Raw genomic sequence first — 22966 nt, 5'->3', positions numbered from 1 at the left:
TAGTTTAATTAATATTTTATGTGCTTTCTTTCACTTGTTAGTTACCTCTTAAGACACTGGAGGATGTTGTAAATGCTTCTCCAGCCTCTTGCCATAGATCTCCCTTGAAACTCACAGTGGACAGGGAGAAAGTTCGAGGTTTTCACCTGGCTTATGTTGTGCAGCCTGCCAATATGATGTAAGCAAAGTTATTTACAGCTTTAAGGGAGCACGTATGATGAAAGTACTTCCTTGCTGCAACAAGACTTGAGAGCTCTGAAATAAGTTTATTAACAACTGCAAGAAAAAACGGTAATTGTCACATTTAATGTATGCTTTTAGCAACCAGCGAGATATTTATAAGATCATATTCATCACCATTCAGGTTTAGCTCTGTTTGTAGACCAGCAGGGGACATGAACTTTACACAGGCAGGCTGCTTGTTCTCCTGGCAGGTTGTTGCTGCCCTTCTGGAACTGGCGGCATGTTCAGACTGAAGTGCACAGTCAGGCAGCTTACAGGCAGACGGCTGTCAGTGATGAGTCACACTAATCCATTTTACACTCTTGTGATACAATAAAAGGTAATTGCAAAGGGTGAGGAAGCGACCTCATCTGTGTGAGTGGCGTATCCCTTTAGTCCTGGGAATGGGAGGATCACATTTGCTGTGTTGGCTGTTAAGATTAACTTAAAGAATATGCCGTTTCCTCAGCAGATTTTTCGTGTTATGTTGTTATCTTCAAGAATGTACTTCATTTTCAGTATTTGCTATTTCATTATGGAACTTAGGGATGCTGCTTATTTATTGTCCTAGATGAGATGCTGTTTCTACTACCCCATCAACCTTGTGTGGTACGGAGCCCCAAAAGTCTCTTTATTTTGAATCTATGTTCTGCAGTCATGTTTGTATATAAATTCAGGCAATCTTTTATTATATATTCAGATGAACTTTTCTGCTGTTTTTGGGGATCAGAAAACAAGAGCATAGGTCAAAATCTATGGAGGCAAGAAATAATCACAGAATCACAGAATGACCCGGGTTGGAAGGGACCTCAAGGATCATGTAGTTCCAGCCCCCCTGCCTGGCAGGGCCACCAAACATACACCTTAATAATGAGGGATTCTGAGTCAACTTGAGTGTAGAAAAGAGTCTGGTGTGTTAATAGCAATTTACTTAGATTTGCAGAATTTCAGAGAATATTTTATAAGTCTTGGAGAAACAGCTGTGAGGAAAAAATGGTGTGAACTAATTTGAATGAGAACCATGTTTCTGGTGACCTTTTAAATCTTGTGTTAATCAGCTTTATCTTGAAAGCACTGAGGACTGTTTTACTCTAGACTTAATAATTGCAGATGATGCAAGTATGTCTGTTTTCTCAGTGCTATAATGCAAGTCCTTAGTCTCCTAAAGGCATCTGTTCTGGTGTCATCCATTTCCTTTTAAGTGGAAAGTGTTGTCCAAATTATTAAATACCTCTTGGATTGAATCTTGAGCTGCAATATACTATGATCTGGAGAAGAAAATGCAGCAGAAGAGTAGATAGACTCTTCTGCATCATAGGATTTTACAAAGGGAAAGGTTCATACAGATAATTCAAGCTTATATATTTTGTGAATGATTTCATATTCTAGACAGTGGAGTACACGGCTATTTAATATCTTAATGAGATCTTTGGGAATGCTACTTCCCAGTAAATAGGGGAGTTGAAACAAATGAGAGATTTTGCACTATATCCCTGTATTAGATACATTACTATTTTAAATCAGTTATTAATCTGAACTGTTATGTATTGACATTATGCAGTTAAAACCGGCTAAGTAGCATCTGCTAATTTTACTGAGTCAGATCAGTAAGATGAGAAGTTCCCATAGCGTAAACATCTTACTTATTTGTACGGAGGAGCAGTAATTCCCATCCCAGATGATGGATGGAAAGTTAACAGTTATTGCAATGCAGGCATATTCTTAATACTAATCTTTTCTTTTTGTTGGTTTTGTTTTGAGTTTTCTGTCTGGGAACTTCCTCATCCTGACACTGATACCTTTGGAACCCTACCAAGCTTTGTGTTGAACCTGAATACTTATTAGGACTGCTTTGAAAGTAATGCCTCCTATTATGGCCCACCACATCCGAGGCTGATGGTGGTGGTCTGGCAGTAGAGGTCGAACCTTTCTACCAGTATTCCATTGCATGCTGTTGCTGTGCAACAGATGGCAGCGGAGGGGCAGCGTGACAGGATGGTGTCTGACATGGAAGTGTGTATGAAGCAAAGGCGTATCACTGAATTCCTCCATGCTAAATAATGATCCCCACTGACTTTCAGTGATCTTGCTGAATGTTTTAGGAGACCAAACACAGTGAGGTGGTGGGTGGTGGTTTCAGCTGTGGTAACAGCAACAGTGGCTCTGGCTTTTTCCCAGCCTTGTGTTGGCACTGCTGCAGTTGATGGCTGCTTGCTGGTTAGAGTAGGCTTTGGGAGCGGTGTATTGACGCACAAAGTAAGATGTCTAATGGTGATCACACAGTACTCTGCTCTTGTGAGGTCCCATCTGGAGTACTGTGTCCAGGTGTGGAGCCCTCAGTACAAAAAAGACATGGAGATTTTGGAAAAGGTCCAGAGGAGGGCCACAAAGATGATCAGGGGGCTGGAGCACCTCCCCTATGAGGACAGGCTGAGGGAGTTGGGTTTGTTCAGCCTGGAGAAGAGAAGGTTGCGGGGTGACCTCATTGCAGCCTTTCAATACCTGAAGGGAGCTTACTCCCAGGAGGCGAGTAAACTCTTCAAAAGGGCTGATAATAGCAGGACACGGGGAAATGGTTTTAAGTTAAAAGAGGGAAGATTTAGGTTGGATGTTAGGGGGAAGTTCTTCACTAGGAGAGTGGTTAGGCCCTGGAACAGGCTGCCCAGTGAGGTTGTGGATGCCCCGTCCTTGGAGGTGTTCAAGGCCAGGTTGGATGGGGCCCTGGGCAACCTGATCTAGTAAAGGTGTATGTTTGGTGGCCCTGCCAGGCAGGGGGGTTGGAACTACATGATCCTTGAGGTCCCTTCCAACCCGGGTCATTCCGTGATTCTGTGTGATTCTGTGATTTTATTCGTGTGTGTGTGTGTTTCTGAACCAACAGAAATTGAGATTCACTACTGCTGTGTGTGAACCCCAGGCACTTGGTTTATTGCGTTTTTAATATATCAGTAATTTGATATGTTTATCTTTTTATAAATGACTTGATCACTAATTTTATTCAGACGGATGCGCTATTGTAGTTATACATAGCGGTTTGCTTGACAGCCCTTTCCCCTCCTTAGATGTAATTTACCCAGAATAGCATCTGGCTGTCACACTACAGTGGAACTAGATCATCCAGTCTGCTGCTATTACAAAGAAAAATGAGGCTTGACACATTTGTGTCAATTTGGCAAAGTGCCTGACTGATGATGCTCAATGTGATGTTTCAAGTGGTCATGTAATGTGCAGGAACACTTGCAGGAGGAACATTGGGAGCTGGAAGGAAAATGCCACTTTTACTGGTTCTGAATGGTTCGAGTATTGACATGAGTCACCTGATCAATTCTCAGTTAATGTCCATTAAGGTATAAACCAATGCAGATTTATTTTATTTTATTTTATTTTATTTTATTTTATTTTATTTTATTTTATTTTATTTTATTTTATTTTATTTTATTTTATTTTTTTTACTCTGTAAATTGAGGGTTATCCTGCAGAAATTTAAAATGCAGTTGAATTCAAAAATAAATTTAAATAAAAAATAGTTTAAATAAATGACTGAAGCATCGGTCTTATGACAGCAGGCTAAAGGAGCTGGGCTTCTTCAGCCTGGAGGAGAGAAGACTCCAGGGAGACCTCATTGCTACCTTCCAGTGGTTAAAGGGAGCTTATAAGTGGGAGGAAAACCAACTTTTTATAGGGGTAGATAGTGACAGGACAAGGGGGAATGGCTTTAAGCTAACAGGGGGGCAATTCATATTAGATTCCAGAGATAAATTTTCCACTGGGAAGGTGGTGAGGCTGAAACAAGCTGCCATGAGAAACTATGGGTGCTTTGTCCTTGGCCAGGTTGGATGGGGTCCTGAGCAGCCTGGTCTGGTGGGTGACAATCCTGGGCATGGCAGGAAGGTTGGAACTAGATGGATTTTAGAGTCCCTTCACACACAAGCCGTTCTATGATTCTACATCAGTCTGTTCAAAGATAGTTGTGGTAGGTAGCTTCTGTTTTCACATTTTGTTTTCAGTTTCTGTTCTACCTTTACTTTTTATAAATTGATCACTTATTTTTAGCAATTTGAAACTACTGTTTTCAGCTTAGTGTTTCAGCAGTTGAAATAAAACAGGGCTTTCGATGTGGTGAGTGTTGAGTAGTTTGTGACATCTTAAATAGCACCCACATCTCTTCTACTGTGTTAAGCTGGGGAGGAAGATGGAATCATAGAACTACTCAGGCTGGAAAAGACCTCAAAGATCATCAAGTCCATCCTCAGCCTAACCATAGTACCCTAACTTTAATAACCCTCTGCTAAATCATATCCCTCAGCACCGCATCCAAAAGATAAAAGGAGCTGGATGGAAGCTTACCCCAACCATGTCTGTCCCTTTCTTCCTTGCTGTCTGTCAGATCAGGTGCCCTTTGCCCATAGCCTGTCACAGCCTTTTCCTATGAGACTGGGTGTGGTGTCGAAAAGAGAAGTCTGGTGATAAGTGTCAAGTACTGACTCATTTTCCTTCTCTAATATTACGTTTTGTTTGCTTTATTGCTTCTCCCTTCTTTCCGGAATCCCAAATGATAATAACTGGAAGTGACCTTCTAGATGTGTATGTTAGTTATAAATTGCCAATCATTTGTCATATTTTTCTCAGGTACTGTATTCTGACAGTACTTTTGTTACAGATGTGTGTGAATTGAGATTTATGTAGCTGTTCCTGCCACCTTTCACTAATGCTGTAATGCGTAAGGGTAGTTCACATCACTATTTCCTCTTCTGTACCTCTGCTGCATTCTGTTGCATTCACCAGCTTGATGTTAAGATACGTAGCTTGTTTGTAGGTCAGTAATTCCTTAGATTCTGTGTTGGATTTGTCTAACCTAAAAGGCTGTCAGTGATATCGTTTACCCAATTGGAAAGACTGTTTATGCAATTGGGAAGTTGTTTTTCTCAGCGTGAAGCTTATTGCTTACATTCTCTGCAGCTTTCCCATATGGAAGAAAACTCCATTGCATAAATTATGGTATATCTCCATCCTTGGGGGGTGTTCAAAAGCTTTCTGTACCTGAGCTGGCAACCTGCTACAAGTGGCCTTGATTGAGCAGAGTTTAGACCAGATGAGCTGCAGGGGTCTCTGCCAACCTCAGTGTTGTTCTATGATAAAGACTGTATCTGTGTCCTCTTTTGAAGGAAAAAAAGCTTGCCATATTCATAAATGCGCTAAGTTTTGTGAGCACTGAGTTGTTACATGTGACTTTTTTTTAATGGGGAGTTGCTGATCCATTGTTCCTTTTCCGGCCTTTTGTAATACAAAAAACCTCACCCAAGTGTCTGTTTCTTGAATCATGATTATGTAGTTTATTAGCAGGGTGGATTTTTTTTTATGTGGAAACTTGTTAAAAGCAACTGTAAAGCTAAGTGATTTGTCACACACCCTTGTCTTTCATCCTCTGATTTATTGACGAGATTGAAAAACTTGTTTGAGTAGTGAGATGTGGTTTTGTTCTATGGATCACTGCGAATTTGACAGTTTTGATTCTGCTTCGAGGTATTTCATTGCTTTCTCTTTTGTTCTGGGTTTGACTGCTTTGTCAAGTAGAAAGGTGTAAAGATTTGCTGTTCTTCTAACCACTCCTAGGGGTGTGCTATGGGAGAACTTTCTATAGAGGGTGCTTATGTTTTGATCAATCCAGTATAAAAAGTATATCCACATTGCAGTCTGTGTCTTCCTATATAAAATCATTAGGGTTTGAAATGATGACTAAGATCATCTAGTCCAACCATCAACCCATCACCACCAGCATGTCCTACAGTGACTCCACCACCTCTCACTTTCCATAGGCTATTTGAAGCACTGTTGCTTCTGGGATGCACAGAGCTACTCTGGGTGAGTAAAATAGTGTTATGGAAATATGGCAGCTCGTGTTGGCAGAACATCTGTGTGAGGGGAGCTGCTTTTATAGCACTTTGCAGAACCTGCCAGAGGGATTCCCGTACAGGGACATGTAGTACCATCTGTTTACCTGAAAGTTTGCCATCTGTGAGTCTACTTTTAAATACTGTTTGCTGCTCTTTCTTTACGATAGCCATTGCTTGTGTGTTATTGTTAGCTGTCAACTTATTTTACATTTGAAGAATCAAGAATTTTTAGATTAAAAAGATGCTCATATCATGGCTTTTGCTTTCTCCAGGTTTTTTTCTTCAATTTGTGAGTCTTCAGGCTTACTTTAAGAGACTGAGAAGTCTGCTCCATATCACTTGGGGCCCTTGAATATGCAGTTCTGTAACACTTAAAGCTTATGTTATGTTCTCCTGTGTGGTCAGCCTTTTAATCTTTTCTTAGTCCTTGTTCTGAGAGCGGTGTTTGGGCATTTGGCCAGTTAGGAGACCTGGCTTGGCCCAGGGTGATCAGTGACTGGATGAAGGAACTGGGCTTGTTCAGCCTAGAAAAGAGAGTGCTGTGGGGAGACCTCATTGTGGCCTTCTGGTATTAAAAGGGAGTTTAAACATGAGACAAATCAACTTTTTATATGTGTAGATAGTGATAGGACAAGGAGGAATGGTTTTAAACTAAAGGAAGGAAGCTTTAGGTTAATTGTCAAGGGGAAGTTTGTCACAGAGAGAGTGGTGAAGTGCTGGAACAGGTTGCCCAGAGAGGTTTTGGATGCTCCACCCCTGAAGGTGTTTAAGGGCAGGTTGGATGGGGCCATGGGCAATCTGATCTAGTACTTATCCAGCAGTTGGCAACCCCACCAATGGCAGGGAGTTTGGAACCTGATGATCCTTGAGGTCCCTTCCAACTCGAGCCATTCTGTGATTTTTCAGTTCAGTCTGGTCATCACTGGCTGACTTACTTGTTTTCTGGTCTCCTGAGAACCTGCATAGGGAGTAAGGGAGCTTGGTTTTATAGGGCAGCCAAAGTTCAGGGATATCAAGTGGTTTGTACAGAGATGATGACCCACACAAGGAATACCGAGTTATGATATTAATTACATAAAACAGTGTTTGAGCTATTTTTGTTGATCGTATCACTAATACTGCAGTTCTGTGTAAGCAGTTCCTGTACGCTGTTCAGAGTAGGTTCCAATGCTGATGGTGGGCAGCTGCCTTTCATACCAGGATATGCTCTCGCGGGTCTATGTGTGTAGCTTCTTTGCCTTGAGTGTACAATAAAGTCCATGTCTTCCCCTGCTGGAAACTGGCTTAGTGGATGGGTCCTCTCCCTGAGACAGCCAGAAGTTCCCAAAACTTAACCTGCCATGACTTGTACTTACGTTAGTGGTCTGTAGTCTAGGAGTTGTGTGGGTTGTTCAGTCAGTTCATCTGTCTTACCACATCTAGTAGTTGTCAGCTTCTAGCAGACACCCCGCCTTATTGCTGTTGGCAATTTAATTTCATTTTTTTTTGTTATAACAGTTGCTTTAAAGCTACAGTGTACACATTGGTTTCTTCTCTGGCTGATCCTGTTAAAGGAAGGCTGTATAGACTTGCCTGCAGTGGAAAGATTGTTTCCACTTCTTTCCCGGTGTTAGCTTTGACCGTCATCCCACCCTACCACCAGCCAAATCAGGAAGATAAACCCATGCAGAAAAACTCAGAGCAAGCCGGTGTCCAGGACAGCACTAACAAGCCCTCTGATAGTCTCCTATGCTGAGTTCATCAGCCAGTGACAGGTACCAGAGCTGGTGTGAGGTTGAGTAGAACTTTGTGCTTGGCAGTAGCCACTTATTAATCATTGTAAGTATGATGTGGAGCTGTAGTCAGTCTCGTTTCTTTCCCCACCCTCCCATCCTCCTGCTGCAAGCTGATATGTGTGATACCCTGTCAAGGTATTTTTCTCCTCCTCTGCTGTTGACCTACATAGTAACTGATAGCAGGAGGTTGTCATCTTCTGTTTGCTCAAATGTTATGGGTGTAAAACTCCAGCCTCGCAGTCATGAATTACTGAGATGTTAAAATAACTGTCATACTTTTTAGTGATTGCTGCTTGGCTTTTTCTTCAGATACATATAAATATGCATACGCATGTCTAATTGTGTACAGCAAGTATGTTTTGGCACCCTGTTTTTCCATTCTAGTGTCTCAGACTTGTTTCTTGATGTTATTTACACTTCAAAAAGTCAGGTGGATGTGGATATTACTGCTTGGTTCAAGTGTTTTAGTTTTTCTTATTGGATCAGTATTTTAAACTAAATAAAACTTTCAATCTGATTTTTAGCAGATAAAAATAAAATTGTTTTTATAAAACAAGTTAATACAGGTATGTCCCCTTCCTTTTTTAGAGCAAGCTTAAAACATCTGTATGGAGTGGCACGGAATGTAATTTGTCCTATTGCATATAGAGTGTGAGGCTGTCCTGGTATATCAAGTATATAAATGTTTGTACTTAACGCTTCCTACTGAAGGAATTCATGCAGCTTTCTCTCTGATGTTCATATATACTGGTTTCAGCAAGACTTTGATCTCCGCTGGAGGAGTGTTTTAAGCTATATCTTGTGAAGATAAACAGGTGAAATCCTGTTTCTCTTTTATTTCTTCTCCTGTGTATTGCTATTTCTTTATTATGTAAAAATATTATGAAACCTTTGGTAGCATATTAGTCAAAACTAATACCACGATGTTCTGTTATTGGGCTAAACTATGTGAATAAGAACCTTCTGTAATTGATAGATGCACTGATTCCTTTTATCAAGTGAGTATGAAGGACAAAAAATTAGAGATAAATGAAACTTCTGCATTAAGACTTGTTCAGTTTCTGGGGGACTGTATGGGCCTTTTCAATCACACCTAACGATTTTCTTCATGCCTCTAGGAACTCTTTCCAAATGGGAGAATAAGGATGCTGTCTGTATTGCTCTGCATGTGAGTGATTGGAGTTACAGAATCACAGAATGACCTGGGTTGGAAGGGACCTCATGGATCATGTAGTTCCAACCCCTGCCTGGCAGGGCCACCAAACATACACCTTTACTAGATCAGGTTGCCCAGGGCCCCGTCCAACCTGGTCTTGAACACCTCCAAGGATGGGGCATCCACAACCTCCCTGGGCAGCCTGTTCCAGGGCCTACCACTTCTCCTAGTGAAGAACTTCCCCCTAACATCCAACCTAAATCTTCCCTCTTTTAACTTAAAACCATTTCCCCGTGTCCTGCTATTATCAGCCCTTTAATAAGTTAATATGTTGTTGCTTTGTGCTCACTTCTGACTTCATCTCCTTCAAAACTTCCTGTACAGTACTGGCTTATGAACCTGTTGCCCCATCTTGACACAGCTGTCAGGGGATGTAGCCAGTGGAGAGTGTGAAAGAGTAGCAGGTCAGTACAGTAATGCTGATGGTGTAGGCAAGCTTTCCAGAGCACCTATTGAAACAGTCATTGGTGCTTCACAAAAAAAGGGACCTGTGATTCCTTTTCTTTAGGTGAAATGTTACATAAGAATCACATAAATAAATAAATAACCAGCAATGGCTTTTCACTCCAGAAAGTGTTAAAATGTGAAGTAGTGTAGGAGGTGCTAGTTAATGTATGTGTGCGTGAAAGTTTAATGTGGCTCTACCTGTGTAGGAGAGGGTGCAAATTAAGGTATAGTGGAAACCTGTAATCTTGTAGTTTCTTGGTTTTCAGGTGATTGAGGCTTTATTTTTAATCTAAAATGAGCCATCAAAGTCTGACTAATCTTAGGATTCTGTTTAATGTGATATCAGGCAGCTTGAATAGGTTCGTGGTTATGCTGGGAAAAAGTTGCCATCAAAGCAAGTTTGTCTTAATCATTCTAAAAAATGCATGTATGTATTTATTTTGTAGAATAAAGAAAAACAAATAATGAGGATTGTAGCAAGTTGATCTCTGTAAAAGATGAACTCGTTATGGTGTGGATAATACTGCAGTGCTTTGTTGTATTTTGTGAGAACTTCAGTGATACAGACCTGATTATAGAGTGCACCACTTTTTTTCTTCTTGGCTTGTGTTGTTGTGTTTCTGCCTTTTTAAGTTCATTTATGGGGTTCTTATTTTTGACAGTAATAGCAGGCTGGTTGTAAAGTAGTATTTAAGAGCTGGTTCCTTTTGCTTGAGGATATGTTTCAGTAACCGATCTGTGCTACTGAAAGCAGTGGGACTGCTCTGTCCATCTCATATGTAAATGTACTTTTTTTGTAAAGATGTGTTTTTAATGCGAAACAGATGTTGCTCAGCTGTTGTATGAGAACCCAGTTATGTGTAACTGCTTTCTCAGTGTCTCAGGACCAGCTATGTATCATTCTTTGATCAAACTCAAGGTCTTGTAAATCAGGAAAGAATCTGTTTAGCCTGGGGAAGAGGAGGCTGAGGGGAGGCCTTATTAATCTCTTCAAATACCTGAAAGGTGGTTGTAGGGAGAGTGGGGTTGGTCTCTTCTCACTGGTGACAGGATGAGGAGAAGAAATGGCCTCGAGTTTTGCCAGGGGAGGTTTAGTTTGGATATCAGGAAACACTTTACAGAAAGGGTAGTTAAACACTGGAATAGGCTCCCCAGGGAGGTGGTCGAGTCACCATCCCTGGATGTGTTTAAAAACTGTTTGGATGTGATGCTCAGGGACGTGATTTAGCGGAGAGTTGTTAGAGTTAGGGTAATATGGGTAAGTTGTGGTTGGACTTGATGATCTTGAAGGTCCCTTCCAACCTGAGCAATTCTGTGATTCTTATCTATTATGCAGGATGTTTGCCCATTCCGTGTTCAATAGTCTAAATACATTGTTATATATGTATATAAACTTGTACAGCAACAGCTAGATAGTGCTTGATAGTGTCTGTAGCTTGACACCATTAATTGAAATAGACTTCTGCAGCTTAGAATTAAAAGTATGCTGTTAGTATTTTGGTGCATTTTGTATCTTACGTCAAAATGAAATGAGCATCTGGAAATACACATTTCTAACTTTTTATCTGACCAAATTCTCTTTTCCAATACTAGTTTCCTTTTCGGTTTCTCCTAGTCCGTTGGAAATGAGAATAATATGCTCCAGTTAACATGGTGCTAGGAGGCAGGATGCTGTTTTATATTGTCTTACACAGAGCAGGTGGCAACATTGCTCTGATTCAGGTTTCTTGATAGAATACAAATAATTCCTAAGTTTCAGAGTTTTCCAGTAGCGCGTAGACTTTTGAGTATTTTTTTAATGGGACTGATTCCTAAAATTATCTTTTATGTTATTAATAAATGTTTTCTCAGTTAAATTTGAGACTCTGCACAGTCATAATACGCCACATGAGTAATGGGCTACAGCCATTAAATCCTTATATACTGCCTATCTTTGATTGTTATTGCCTTGAGTCAGATCTAATTGCGTTATATTTTGCATCGTACAAAGGAAAATAATGTGAGGGAGAAGTTTTTGATCGACCTGTAGTGATTGAAAACTACATTATTATTCAACTTTATGCATCCATTGTTTTTTCTAACCTTGGTTTTTTAAGTGATGCTGAGACTGCACAAAACAGAGTAAGTCTGCATACACATTGTTGAAAGTGTGTAAAATAGTGTGTGATTTCTGCTTTTTTATTCACTGATGAGATATTTGTTAATTGCTGTTGAAATGGAAAACAGAACAAAACCGTATATTCCTGCAACTGTTAATCTGATTCATCTGGAAAACCTGCATGAGATAAGAAACTTGAAGTTTCTTAGCTTTTACAGATGTTTAGCCTCTCTTATGAATGTAGTCACTGGGAGCTGTTTGCAGAAAATGTGTACCTTTCTTCGCCAAATGAAACTTCAGTAAATGGCTTTCTAGACACGTGAAAGTGTTGTGATAACCTATGTGGTCAGCTTGAATTTGGATTTGCTGGCTTTTAGTTTTGCGGTGGGCTTGCTTTCGGTGCATAACGGATGTGCTTCAACTCTTCAGCCCCTTCTGGAGTTGTCTGTGTGCCCGTTCAGTCTTTGTTTTTAAAATTCTAAGTATATTCTTCCAGTTTTTTACTTATTCCAGAGCTGCATCCAGAAGCGCTGCCTAAATCACGAGAAGGAGGAAAATAATTAGGAAGGAAAAGATAAAGAGCAGCAAGCATTGGCTGTTTGTGATCAGCCATGGAACTTAACAAAAGTTGGTCATTTCATTTTTCTTTCCATTGTGCCTATAGAAATACATATCACTAACTTGCTCCATTAAATATACATGGAAACAAGACAGAACAATTTAAGCGTAGTAGAGTTCTTGGAAAAAATGCCAAGACGTGGTTTATCTGGACAATAGAGGAATTTCTACTGTTGAACAGAAAATTTGAGAGGAGGATGTAAAGTTATGGCTCGTTTACTTCAAGGTGAAACCCAGCTGTCTGCAAAGGAATGTCAGAGGCTGAGGCTTTGGCTTAGATGAGAGCAGGTCCAGAGTAGTGGGATTTTGGTGCAGATTCTTGGTCTAAGATTCAAAAAATAAACCGAAAAAACCCAGACAGCATCACTGGGAGGTGTTGGTTTCTTCTGGGAACTGATGACAGGACGTGTGGGAATGGCTGTACCAGAGGGGTTCAGACTTGGCATTAGGAAACATTTATTTACTGTGAGGATGATCAAATGCTTTAATAGCCTTCCAAGAGAGGTGTATGTGGTGCCCTGTGCCTGTCAGTGTTGAAAGGAAGTTTGGACAGTGACCACATCAGTGTTCTTTAACTTCTGGTTAGCCCTGAAGTGGTCAAGCAGTTGCACTCAGTGTTTTCTGCAAGTCCATTCCAACTGACTTGTTTATTGTTCACAAGTGAAAAGTTTGTTTGCAGGAAGCCTGTATAGAGTTTAAGAGGGGTTATTTAAAATTAAAGGAGATATTGACACTGATGTTCCCCTCTTCTTTCTACCACAAAGAATCTGATGAGTGAAAGTGAGGAGAGCTAGTGTTTAAAATGGGAGCTGTATCACTGAAGAACACCAAGGAAGCGAGCTAGCAGAGGATAGCATGATATGAATAACAGTGAAATAAGGCAGGAGATAGGAACACAAAGATTAAAGGGGGAAGTGAAGTGGAAGGAGGGAGGGATATGAGGACTTGAATTAAAGAAAACCCTCTCATTTGTGTTTATCAAACAGTACTCATATCATGTGCAAATATAACCATCTGCTAGAAATTACTTCTACTGCCACCATTGTCTGACAGTAACCACTCAAGAAACCTACACTTTTGGTTAATTTTCTGGGCAATGAGAGGCTGTGGATGTCTAACTAGTGTCCTTGCATGGCATGAAGGTGTGCTCCTCCATATACCGGGAGATCATGATGGGCTTGTGATGTTAGTGGATGTTATCAAATCGTATGTAAGGCTATAAATGTGTGTGTGTGTATATATAAAATACATATATATTATAAATGTATATTTATATATATATAATAATTGTTGCTGTCAGGCTTGAGGGAAAATACTGTTCTGTACTTAGCATGTAATGTTTTCAAGGCACTGAGTAAAAAAAATAATAATTGTTTTTGTCTACCCATCTGTTGAGAATGCAAACAATAATAAGAGTTTGTTGTCTTGCTTTAGTAACCCATTGCTGTACTTCTGTGTGTGGGGGAACAGTTGCTGGTGGCCAGTTTTCCCTACTTGGCTTAATTTTCACTTTGATTTCTGACTCTTATATAGAAGCATGAAAGCACCTTTGTTTTTAGTAACTGATCTGTAAAAACAAAAAACCTGTTTTGTCACAGAAGATAGGAGAGACTTATATTAAAATTCATCCTGGTGTGTGACGCTTTAGTGATTGCTTTCTAGAAGGTCACGCCTCATGTATATTTGTAGCGTATTGTTTCATTTGGCGATTCTGCTATCAAGCCTTACAATTTGCGACCTTCTCTGAATGACATTTTGTCTGCTGGTGGAGACTGTTCAATGCTCTTGCATAAGCAGCTGCAATAGTTAATGACAGTAATTGTTCAAAAAATGTGCACTTGTTTCTGGTATACCCTTGTTTCTACTCTTTTAAAGGATAGATAATGGCAGGACATGCGGAAGCTGTTTTAAGTTGAATGAGGGAAGATTTATGTTGAATATTAGGGGGAATTTCTTTACTATGATAGTGATGAGGTGCTGGAACAGTCTGCCTAGAGAGGTTGTGGATGCCCCATCCCTGGAGGTGTTAAAGGCCAGGTTGGACAGGGCCCTGAGCAGCCTGGTTGAGTATTAAATGTGGAGGTTGGTGGCTCTGCCTGTGGCACAGGGGTTGGAGATTCGTGATCCTTGAGATCCCTTCCAACTTGTGCCATTCTGTTCGGTTTTAGACTGATTATTGGGTCATTTTACCGTTCTTTCTGGCCATAAAAGACAGCCTAATCATAAATCCTTTCAATATTGCTTGATTTAAAGTGGCTACCAATGTAGTTTTGTAGTATTTGGACCTCTCAACTGTCTAGAGACTGTAGGATAATCCAGGATCTGATGTTAAACAACATCTTCATCAGTGACACAAAGGGATAGTATGTACCCTTGAAGTTTGCTGATGATACAAAGCTGGGAGGATGGCTGTCACACCAGAAGGCTGTGCTCTTGTCCAGCAAGACTTGGACAGGCTGGAGAGTTGTGTGGAGAGGAACCTTTGAAGGTTCGACAAGGGCAAGTGTGGAGTCCTACACGTGGGGAGGAATAACAGCATGCATCAGTAGAGGTTAGGGGTCTCTTAGAGCCCAGAGAAGGGCCACAAAGATGATTAAGGGCCTGGAACATCTCCATTGTGAGGAAAGGCTGAGAGACCTGGGACCGGTTAACCTAGGAAAGAGATGAGTGAGTGAGGAGCTCATCAATACTTGTAAACATCTTAAGTATGGGAGTCAAGTGGATGGGGCCAGGCTTTTTGAAGTGGAGCCCAGCAGCAGTACGAAGGGCAGTGGTGTAAACTGGGACATACATAGGAAGTTCCATCTTAACATGAGGAAAAACGTCCTTTGAAGATGACAAAACACTGGAGCAAGCTGCCTGGAGTCACTGTCTCCTCTGGAAATATTCAAGACCTGCTCGGATGCTTTCCTGTCTAACCTGTAGGAACCTGCTGTAGTGAAGGAGTTGGTACAGGTGATGTCTGGATGTCCCATTCAACTGCTATGATTCTGCATAGCCTTTGTAGCAGCTCTTACTTTAAGCTTTTAGATGATTTTTCTCAGAATGTTTGATAATGTTCTTGTTTACTAGTGTCCCCTGAGGCAGGGATGTTAGTTGGATATGGAAACTATTTGATGTGTTTTGATATGTTTGTTCTGCAGTTGTTTCCAGTCTTTTTTAAACAAAGTGAGAATATGTTCTCTGGTCTTCTGGGGTCTCTTTTCTTTGAGTATCTGAATGTAATGATAATTGCACATATTGAACTCTTGCTGACTTTCTTATGCCGGGTGGGAAGCTTGTTGGCACTTGAATACCACTTTGGGGGATGCAGGGGAGTTTCAATTGGTCATGTTTCCGATATTTTCTTCACAACTTCATTGCGTTTTCACTTTTCTCATATTGCTTAAGAACTCAGAAGGAATGTGATACTCATCTTTAGGGGTGTTTTTCCTCCACTAAGGTCTTATACTTCAGTCTAGTTGGTAAAATATATCTTCAGCTGGAACATGCAGTGACATTTCTAGCAGCTCAAGCTGTCCATCACTGGTAATTGCACAGTGAATATCTGTCTGCAGAAGAAGCTCTTGTACTGTCCTCTGTAAATTCCCTCAAATACCTGTTGACCTTTTCTTTCATCTTACTGTTTTCACATGTTTGTCTCAAAATGTCACTTTCTGGAAGACTTTGGGCTGATCATACAGTTAGTGCTAGCATTTTCCATCTCTATTGAGTCTCTGCATATTTTCTTCAAGCACTGAATCATAGAATCACCAAGGTTGGAAAAGACCTAAAAGATCATCCAGTCCAACCGCTCACCTATCACCAATAGCTCCCACTAAACCATGTCCCTCAGCACAACATCCCATCGTTCCTTGAACACTTCCAGGGTCCACATTAGAGTATGAGAAGCTTTTACATAATTACGAGACAGCTATTCTCTTCCACAAGTAGGTCTTGGGAAATGTAAACATTATTTTCCCTTTTTATGATAGTGTTTTGCAACTCTGAAAGTTGTTTCTTTGCGCTGCATTTGAAGGAAAGAAGGACTGTTGACTGTTCAACAGTATCAATGAGATTGAATTTGAGATAAAGAGGAACTCAGTCCTTCATTTTACATTGTTTAGGAGAAATGTGAATGTGCCATGGATGGTACTGATGAAAATGGCTGAAGAACTTCAGTTTGAAAGCCTTTCAGTCAGTGCGTCTGTTAAAACATTGCATTGTGTTAATCATGCTGACATATAAAAAGGTAACAATGCTACTATATTTCTTTTTTAATGCAAGCCTCATAACACTTAAGAAAAAACTAAGTGCAGTTTGTCTAACAAAACACATTGATGAGAACATTCATGTTATCAAGTGATGTCAGATTTTGTTCAGTTCAAATCTTTAGATATAAAGTGCCTTAATTCCTCAGGTATGAGATACGGCTTCTTAAATCTTCTAAATCCTTCCTGTGTGTCTCAAAGCCATTATATTGGCACTTGAATCATCCCAGTAGCCATTATTAAATACGCAGTAGTCACTGTAGAAAGTGCAGGATTACTTTCTTCTAAAACATGTAGGTTGCTCCAAAAGTAATGCCTCCTGTTTATATCAATGGAAACTACAACAGATACAAAGAGTACAGTAATACTATTTGGTAGAACCAGTTCTCAGCCACAAAACCCTTTCTTAATGAAGTCTACTATTATCTATGCATTTTCATAAGCAATGACTAAGGCCCTGCATGCCAAACTCATTATAAAAAAAAAAGCAGCAATGGAGGTGATTTTCCAGCCCCCCCCCCCCTCTCCCCTTCCTTCACAACTGCTGTGATGTCACTGCTAGGAAAATTTTGCCCATGCCGTCCATCTTTTATTGGCTCAAATAAATGGAAGTCAGGAGGTACCAAATCTGGACTGTACTGTTAGTATGGTAGGATAGTCCAGCCAAGACTGGCATTGTGCTCCATGGTCACCAAGCTGCTATGGGACCTGGTATTATTGTGTTGTATGAGAGAGGTTGTCTGGCCTGACTCTGGAAGTTTAAGCCTTCAGCTTAGTAAGTGGTGTGGTGTTGCAGTCAGCACTGATGAGTTCCAGGGAATCCAGAAGGCTCACTCTTTTCCTATTCCAAAAGACTGCACATCACTTTACCCATTGAAGGCTGCATCTTGAACATTCTCTTTGATGGGGATCATAGAATCACAACATTGGAAAGAACCTACAGGATCATCTAGTTCAACCGTCCTCCTTTTACTGTAACTACAACAAACCACTAAACCATATCTCTTAGCTCCTCATCCAGATGCCTGATGAACACTATCAGGGACAGCGACTCCACCACATTATCACTTTGCAGACTGTTGTTTTGAATCTGATCCGTAGTGGTGACACTATGTCTTGTAACTAATAATGATGCAATCCAGAAAACTGTCATCTTCAGCCTTGTGTTGATTAAGTAGGTCTTGAAAAACTCAGATATGGTGTTCTTTCTGTTCCTTCATGAGCATTCGTGGGACCCACCTGGCACAAACCTTGCAGTGCTCCAACATTGCCGCTGTAGTTTTCAATGCATTGAAGCTTATTCATGCAGTTCCTTGGTAATAATCTGCTAATTTGCACAGATGAGCTGATTGAGACACTTCATTTTGTGGTGTAACAGCTGCACGTGACTGGAATGTGGCTTGTTTTTCACATTGCTGTCTCCACTGTTGAAATGCACCACTACATCACTGTGCTCACATCGACTGTTTGGTCTCTGTGAACGTTTAGTAAACATCAGTGGGTGTCACTGGGTGCCGTTTTTCCACACGGAGGAGTTCAGTTCCATGTCTTTGCTTCATACACACTTCCATGTCGGATGCCGCTTTTTCAGACTGCCCCTCTGCTACTGTCTGCCATATGACAACAAAATGTAATGGAATGTTGGTGGGAAGCTTCAGGCTCTGCTACCATGCCACCACTGTCTGCTTCTGATGTTGTGGGCCAATGTAATAAAATAGGAGAAATCACTTTTAGAGCAGTCCTTGTGTATAACGTAACATTTTGGCTTTAATCTTTGACTTTTCTTTTTTTGGTAAGGATGTAAAGAAGCAGTGTTCTGTAATCAAAAAGACTTGACCTTGATGAATGAGGTTAATAGAAACCATTCTGCTATGCTTTGAAAGCTTGGCAAGGTCTGTCCATATCCCTAATTACTGCAACATAAATACTCTAGCACAGCACCTCAATCTTCTACTTAGTTTGGTCGAATCTCTGGAATGTAAGAGAGTATATTGTTTTATTCCCTGCAACTGTCTTATCTTATATAATCGTTGAACAACTCTGTATCCTTCTAAGTGTAAAACGATTGTGTTATACTGAGAGTCTAATGTGTATTTTTCTAATGCCTTGGTGTATTTTCAGGCCATTTTTCATTTGTTGTTAGAATAACCTTTCAACAATGACTTAAAGACAGTAATCTTTATTTTATGTGTCTGTATCTCAACTTCTTTTGTTCATTAAAGATTGCAGTGGAAGATTGTGTTCTTAACAAGTTATTGTTGGCTTTGGCAACAGTGATTTTTCAAAGTCATACTTTATTAGAAGCCTGTACATTCTTAAATTGCTGTATAATTCTGTCTTTAACTTGTGGGGTTTATAGACTGTACTGTTTGAAATGAAAAGTATTGAATTCAAGGCAAAATCTCATGTGTTGCAGTTTGCAACCTCATTGCTCATAAAGACAGTTAATGCAGTTTTCTGTAGCCATTACTTCAGATCTTGACATATGATGTACCTGTGGTGCAGAAGGTGAGGAAGAACCCCTTTGATTATATTTTTAAGAGCAATTTACTGTTAGATGCGCTTATGCACATATCCTGTAACTGAAATAAAGGATGTAGGCCACTTCACTTTCTGAATTCTTGAGTAGATGAGCCAAGGTGTAATCCAGAAAACTCTTTTCTCACAATGCAATATGTGTACTTATCTTCAGAGGTTCACTGCAAAAATAGTGTAGAAACTTGTCAGAATCATTAGATTAGTAATTAGTAATTAGAGTAGATTCTACTTAGTAATTAGAGTAAACCAACTTGGAATATGGCTTCTGCTTTGAAGCTTCAATATGTTTATAACTGATGTATATTTCAGTGAAGAGTTGCTGACTAGCATTTGTGTCTCTAGAGAAGAAGAGGAACGTCTGAGAAACAAGATCCGAGCAGATCATGAAAAGGCCCTGGAAGAGGCAAAGGAGAAACTGAAAAAATCGCGTGATGAGATTCAAGCTGAAATTCAGACTGAAAAGAACAAAGTCGTGCAAGAATTGAAGAAGAAAGACAGCAAGCCACTACCCCTTGTTCCTTTACCAAACCTTATAGGGATAAATGGTGGAGAACCAGCAGACCCGGATATTCGAGAAAAGAGGAACAAAATTAAAGAGGTAAATACAATGATAACTTGTATCTGGTAGCAGTTATTTTACAATATTCAGTTGTTATTACATGAAACGGTATAAGAAAAATAAGACTACAGATCTTCTTAATTAACAGTGAGTCAAAAGTATAAATCAAGTACTTTTTTATTTATCAAGACATTGCATTTCTTTCTGATGTTACAGAGTTTGTATTTCTTGGGATAACAATTTAAAAATGATGTGAGGGATTTCTTGAATTTGGGTATGGGGGTCAAAGTTTGTCATTAACAAATGGAACAGGGACAGTGTATTTGACTTTGTTGGGTCCTGTTGAAAGCATGTGGTTTATTAGTCTGTCAAAACATGTTTTAAAAACATCTGTGCTAAATGCTGCCTGTCTGAAGAAGTAAAGGAATGGATAACTGCCTTTCTCTCAGTTGGAGTAGTAATTTGTATCCATCTTCCTTACAGACGTTGATTTCGTTTTTCATGAAAAGTAGAGGTCTGAAATAGCAGATTCCTCCAGCTCTGTGAAATCAAGATTGAAGTTAGTGGATTGAAAGGGTAGTTCAAATGTGTATAGATAGAGTGATTGCCTAAGTGTTATTCTCTTAAGAAATCAGGTTGAAAAAAGTGGCTGTCCTGTATCTGAATTCTGTTTTGTGCACTTATTGAGAAAAGACCTATGCAGAAGAAAAAGTATTTAATCAATCACGTGGAGGTCTTTTATAATGCCTAACTCCTCTTTTTGTAGTTAACTGTTCATGATTTCCGTGCTAATCTCATTTATTTTTGTAACTGTGCTATTTCTGATCTAGCTAATTTGGCTGTCTTCTGTGACTGCGGAATTTCTTTTGGCATTTAAAAACAAATTGAAGCAATTTTCTTTCTGCTTTCAATATATTATTTTTGTTTTCACAGTCACTTTGGTAGGACATCTGTTTTTTAGTAATATTTTTTTATTATTAAAGATTTTTGTGCTATGTTATTGCTAGAAGAATATTAAAAATTCAAGAAGATCTTTAAAAATGAAGTTATCTTCTTTCAGGCCATCGTGAAAAAAATGGCTTTTCAACAATGAACTATAACATGTCCACAATATTTAAATTCTTAAGACCTTGATTGTATGTGCTTACAACCTTTTATACCTGTGTAACAACCCATTGGTCACACGTACCAACCAGGCACCTGTTTAGGTCTGTTGCAAGTAGCTACCAAGTTTTGATAAAATGGTGGATCTGCTGCTAAGTATGTCAGAAAATAAAGAGAACACAGTCTTCTGTGTGATAAAGCATGTTCCAAACAGATTTTTTGAGTATTCAGTTATGCATGGCAGAGGTTTAAATGGGTACTTTAATTAAATTTCTATTTAGGGAGAGAATTGTAACTTCCAGAAGCATAAAATAATTTTTCTAAATATCTCCAATCATCTAAGAGTCAGTACAATGAGAAGAACGTTCCTTTCTAGTCACAGCAGTTCTCAACAAATTGTTTTATTTGCTTATTTCATAGGACTCTGATTAAGTCAAATTTCTACCCTTTTTGAGGGACTGGAAAGAGGCTTTTAGAATAATAGTTCAAGCTAGGCTGCTTCAGCATGCTGCTGTAGTGATGAGACTACTCAACAAAAGTCCTTTCCATTGCTGTAATCTCCCGTTATTGTTGAAAATAGGATTTTGTTAAAAGACATCATTACAGCTCCGCCTTGACGAAATACCAGTTTCTTAGCAAGCTCAGTGGATAAGATCCAATGAATCAGGCACACACACTTTAAAGTAAGTAAAAGGATCGAAGTATTTCGTATGTGCAAAAGCAGTTTCATTTGAGACAGATCCTGCTTTTTGCCATTCTGGCACTAGAGTCCAAATGAATACTTTTTTGTAGAACTATCATGCTGTACATGCAACATTGCCTTGCTGGCTTGTATATTTGGATGCATCTTGTGATAAATATTTTTGGGACTGGTATGTAATGAACTTATTCCAACAGGATTCGTTTTCTGTCAAAAGCAGAATCAGTCATCTGGAATTAATAGAACCAGTGAGACATTCCATCAGTAAAAAACCTTCATTCTCTGGTGGCCACACAGTGAGATCTTCATATTGTGTGCTATCAAATGCCAAGGACTTACTATAAGCAACTTATTTATCGTTCCTGAGCCAGAGTCGAGTCTTCTGCTAGAGTTCTAGATGTCAGAGGCATGTCTTCTCCCATCTCACTAAATTCTGTTCCCATTTATACAGGTCCATTTATATATCCATCCAACAGCAACACAAATCTCATGTTGTTACTAGATCTCTTAGTATATCATGCTTACAGAACTCAATGTCATGTACAGGAGCTGTGGGATTTCTCACTTACGCAGTTGTCTGCTCACGTGATGCACAAAGTCTTGGCTCAGTGGTAGACAAGGATATCACCTTGTGTACCAGAATAATTGGCAGCATTTGTCAGTTGATTTGCTAATGTGAAAATAATAAAAAGATCTTTGGAGAATTATAATCCCATTTCCTTTGTTTCCTGTTTGGAAGAGGCAGAGGAGACACAGCAAACACCTGCTCATGTTTACGCAAGTAGCTTATTCTTTTCCAAATATAATTTCCTTTCTTAGAACATTAGCCAGTACAGTCAACTATGTCTTAGTCTCTCATGTTTGACAATGCTTCTGTATCTTAGGTTACTCTTCCACAATGTATTGCTTTTGTATGCTTTAGCCAATTTGTTGTCTATACTGATATTTGTCAGCATTTTGTCTGAGACTTTTACAGAGCTAAAATACTGGTAGTCATTTGATTCTCCGTTGTGAAAAAGTCATTGATGCATTCTGAGGTATTAGAAGCTCATTTCCTCTTTTGTGGAAGAAAGTTGGTTAGAGCTGCTGTATCTTGGGTACCTGGTTGTTTAGATATCCATTATCAAACTTGGATACAGAGCTCAGTGGTAACTCATTAGCTCTATACTCTAGTGCTTTCTAAAAATACAAGTCCGGATGTTTTGGTTGTTCCTTACAGTTTTCTTTGGGTATGGTGATGGATTAAAGGTAGAAAAATAATGCATTTATTTGCTACAATATAATCACTTTATTAAAGGGTTAGTGTAGATCTTTAAGTTGCATTAGCATAGTTTTTTCTTTTAGTGAGCATTTCTCAAATTTGTAGAAATAATTATTTAATTCCTGTATGTTTTCTGGAGGTTTTTGTTTATTTTAATAGTATTTTAATACCACTTGTAAAAGCCATAATAGAAAAATAAAATAAAGCACTGTGGATATAACTGCATGACTGCTGATTAAGGAGCCTTCAGAATAAATTTGTTCCTAATTTCCTTCTGTCTGGGG

At 39.5% G+C, this 22966-nt stretch overlaps 1 protein-coding gene across 1 annotated transcript in view; it reads left to right on the top strand.

Annotated features, from left to right (window-relative positions):
- The window catches only part of MAN1A2 (mannosidase alpha class 1A member 2), a 106027-nt gene that overhangs the window by 7782 nt on the left and 75279 nt on the right, over window positions 1-22966 (top strand). The window contains exon 2 of the mRNA XM_015873576.1: window positions 19401-19656. Within this exon, the coding sequence (XP_015729062.1) occupies window positions 19401-19656 (256 nt within the window). The remainder of the gene's footprint in view (window positions 1-19400; window positions 19657-22966) is intronic.

The sequence above is a fragment of the Coturnix japonica genome, chromosome 1 (genome assembly GCF_001577835.2).
Source record: "Coturnix japonica isolate 7356 chromosome 1, Coturnix japonica 2.1, whole genome shotgun sequence".
Taxonomy (NCBI): Eukaryota; Metazoa; Chordata; class Aves; order Galliformes; family Phasianidae; genus Coturnix; species Coturnix japonica.
This window is presented reverse-complemented; position numbering and strand designations above follow the sequence as displayed.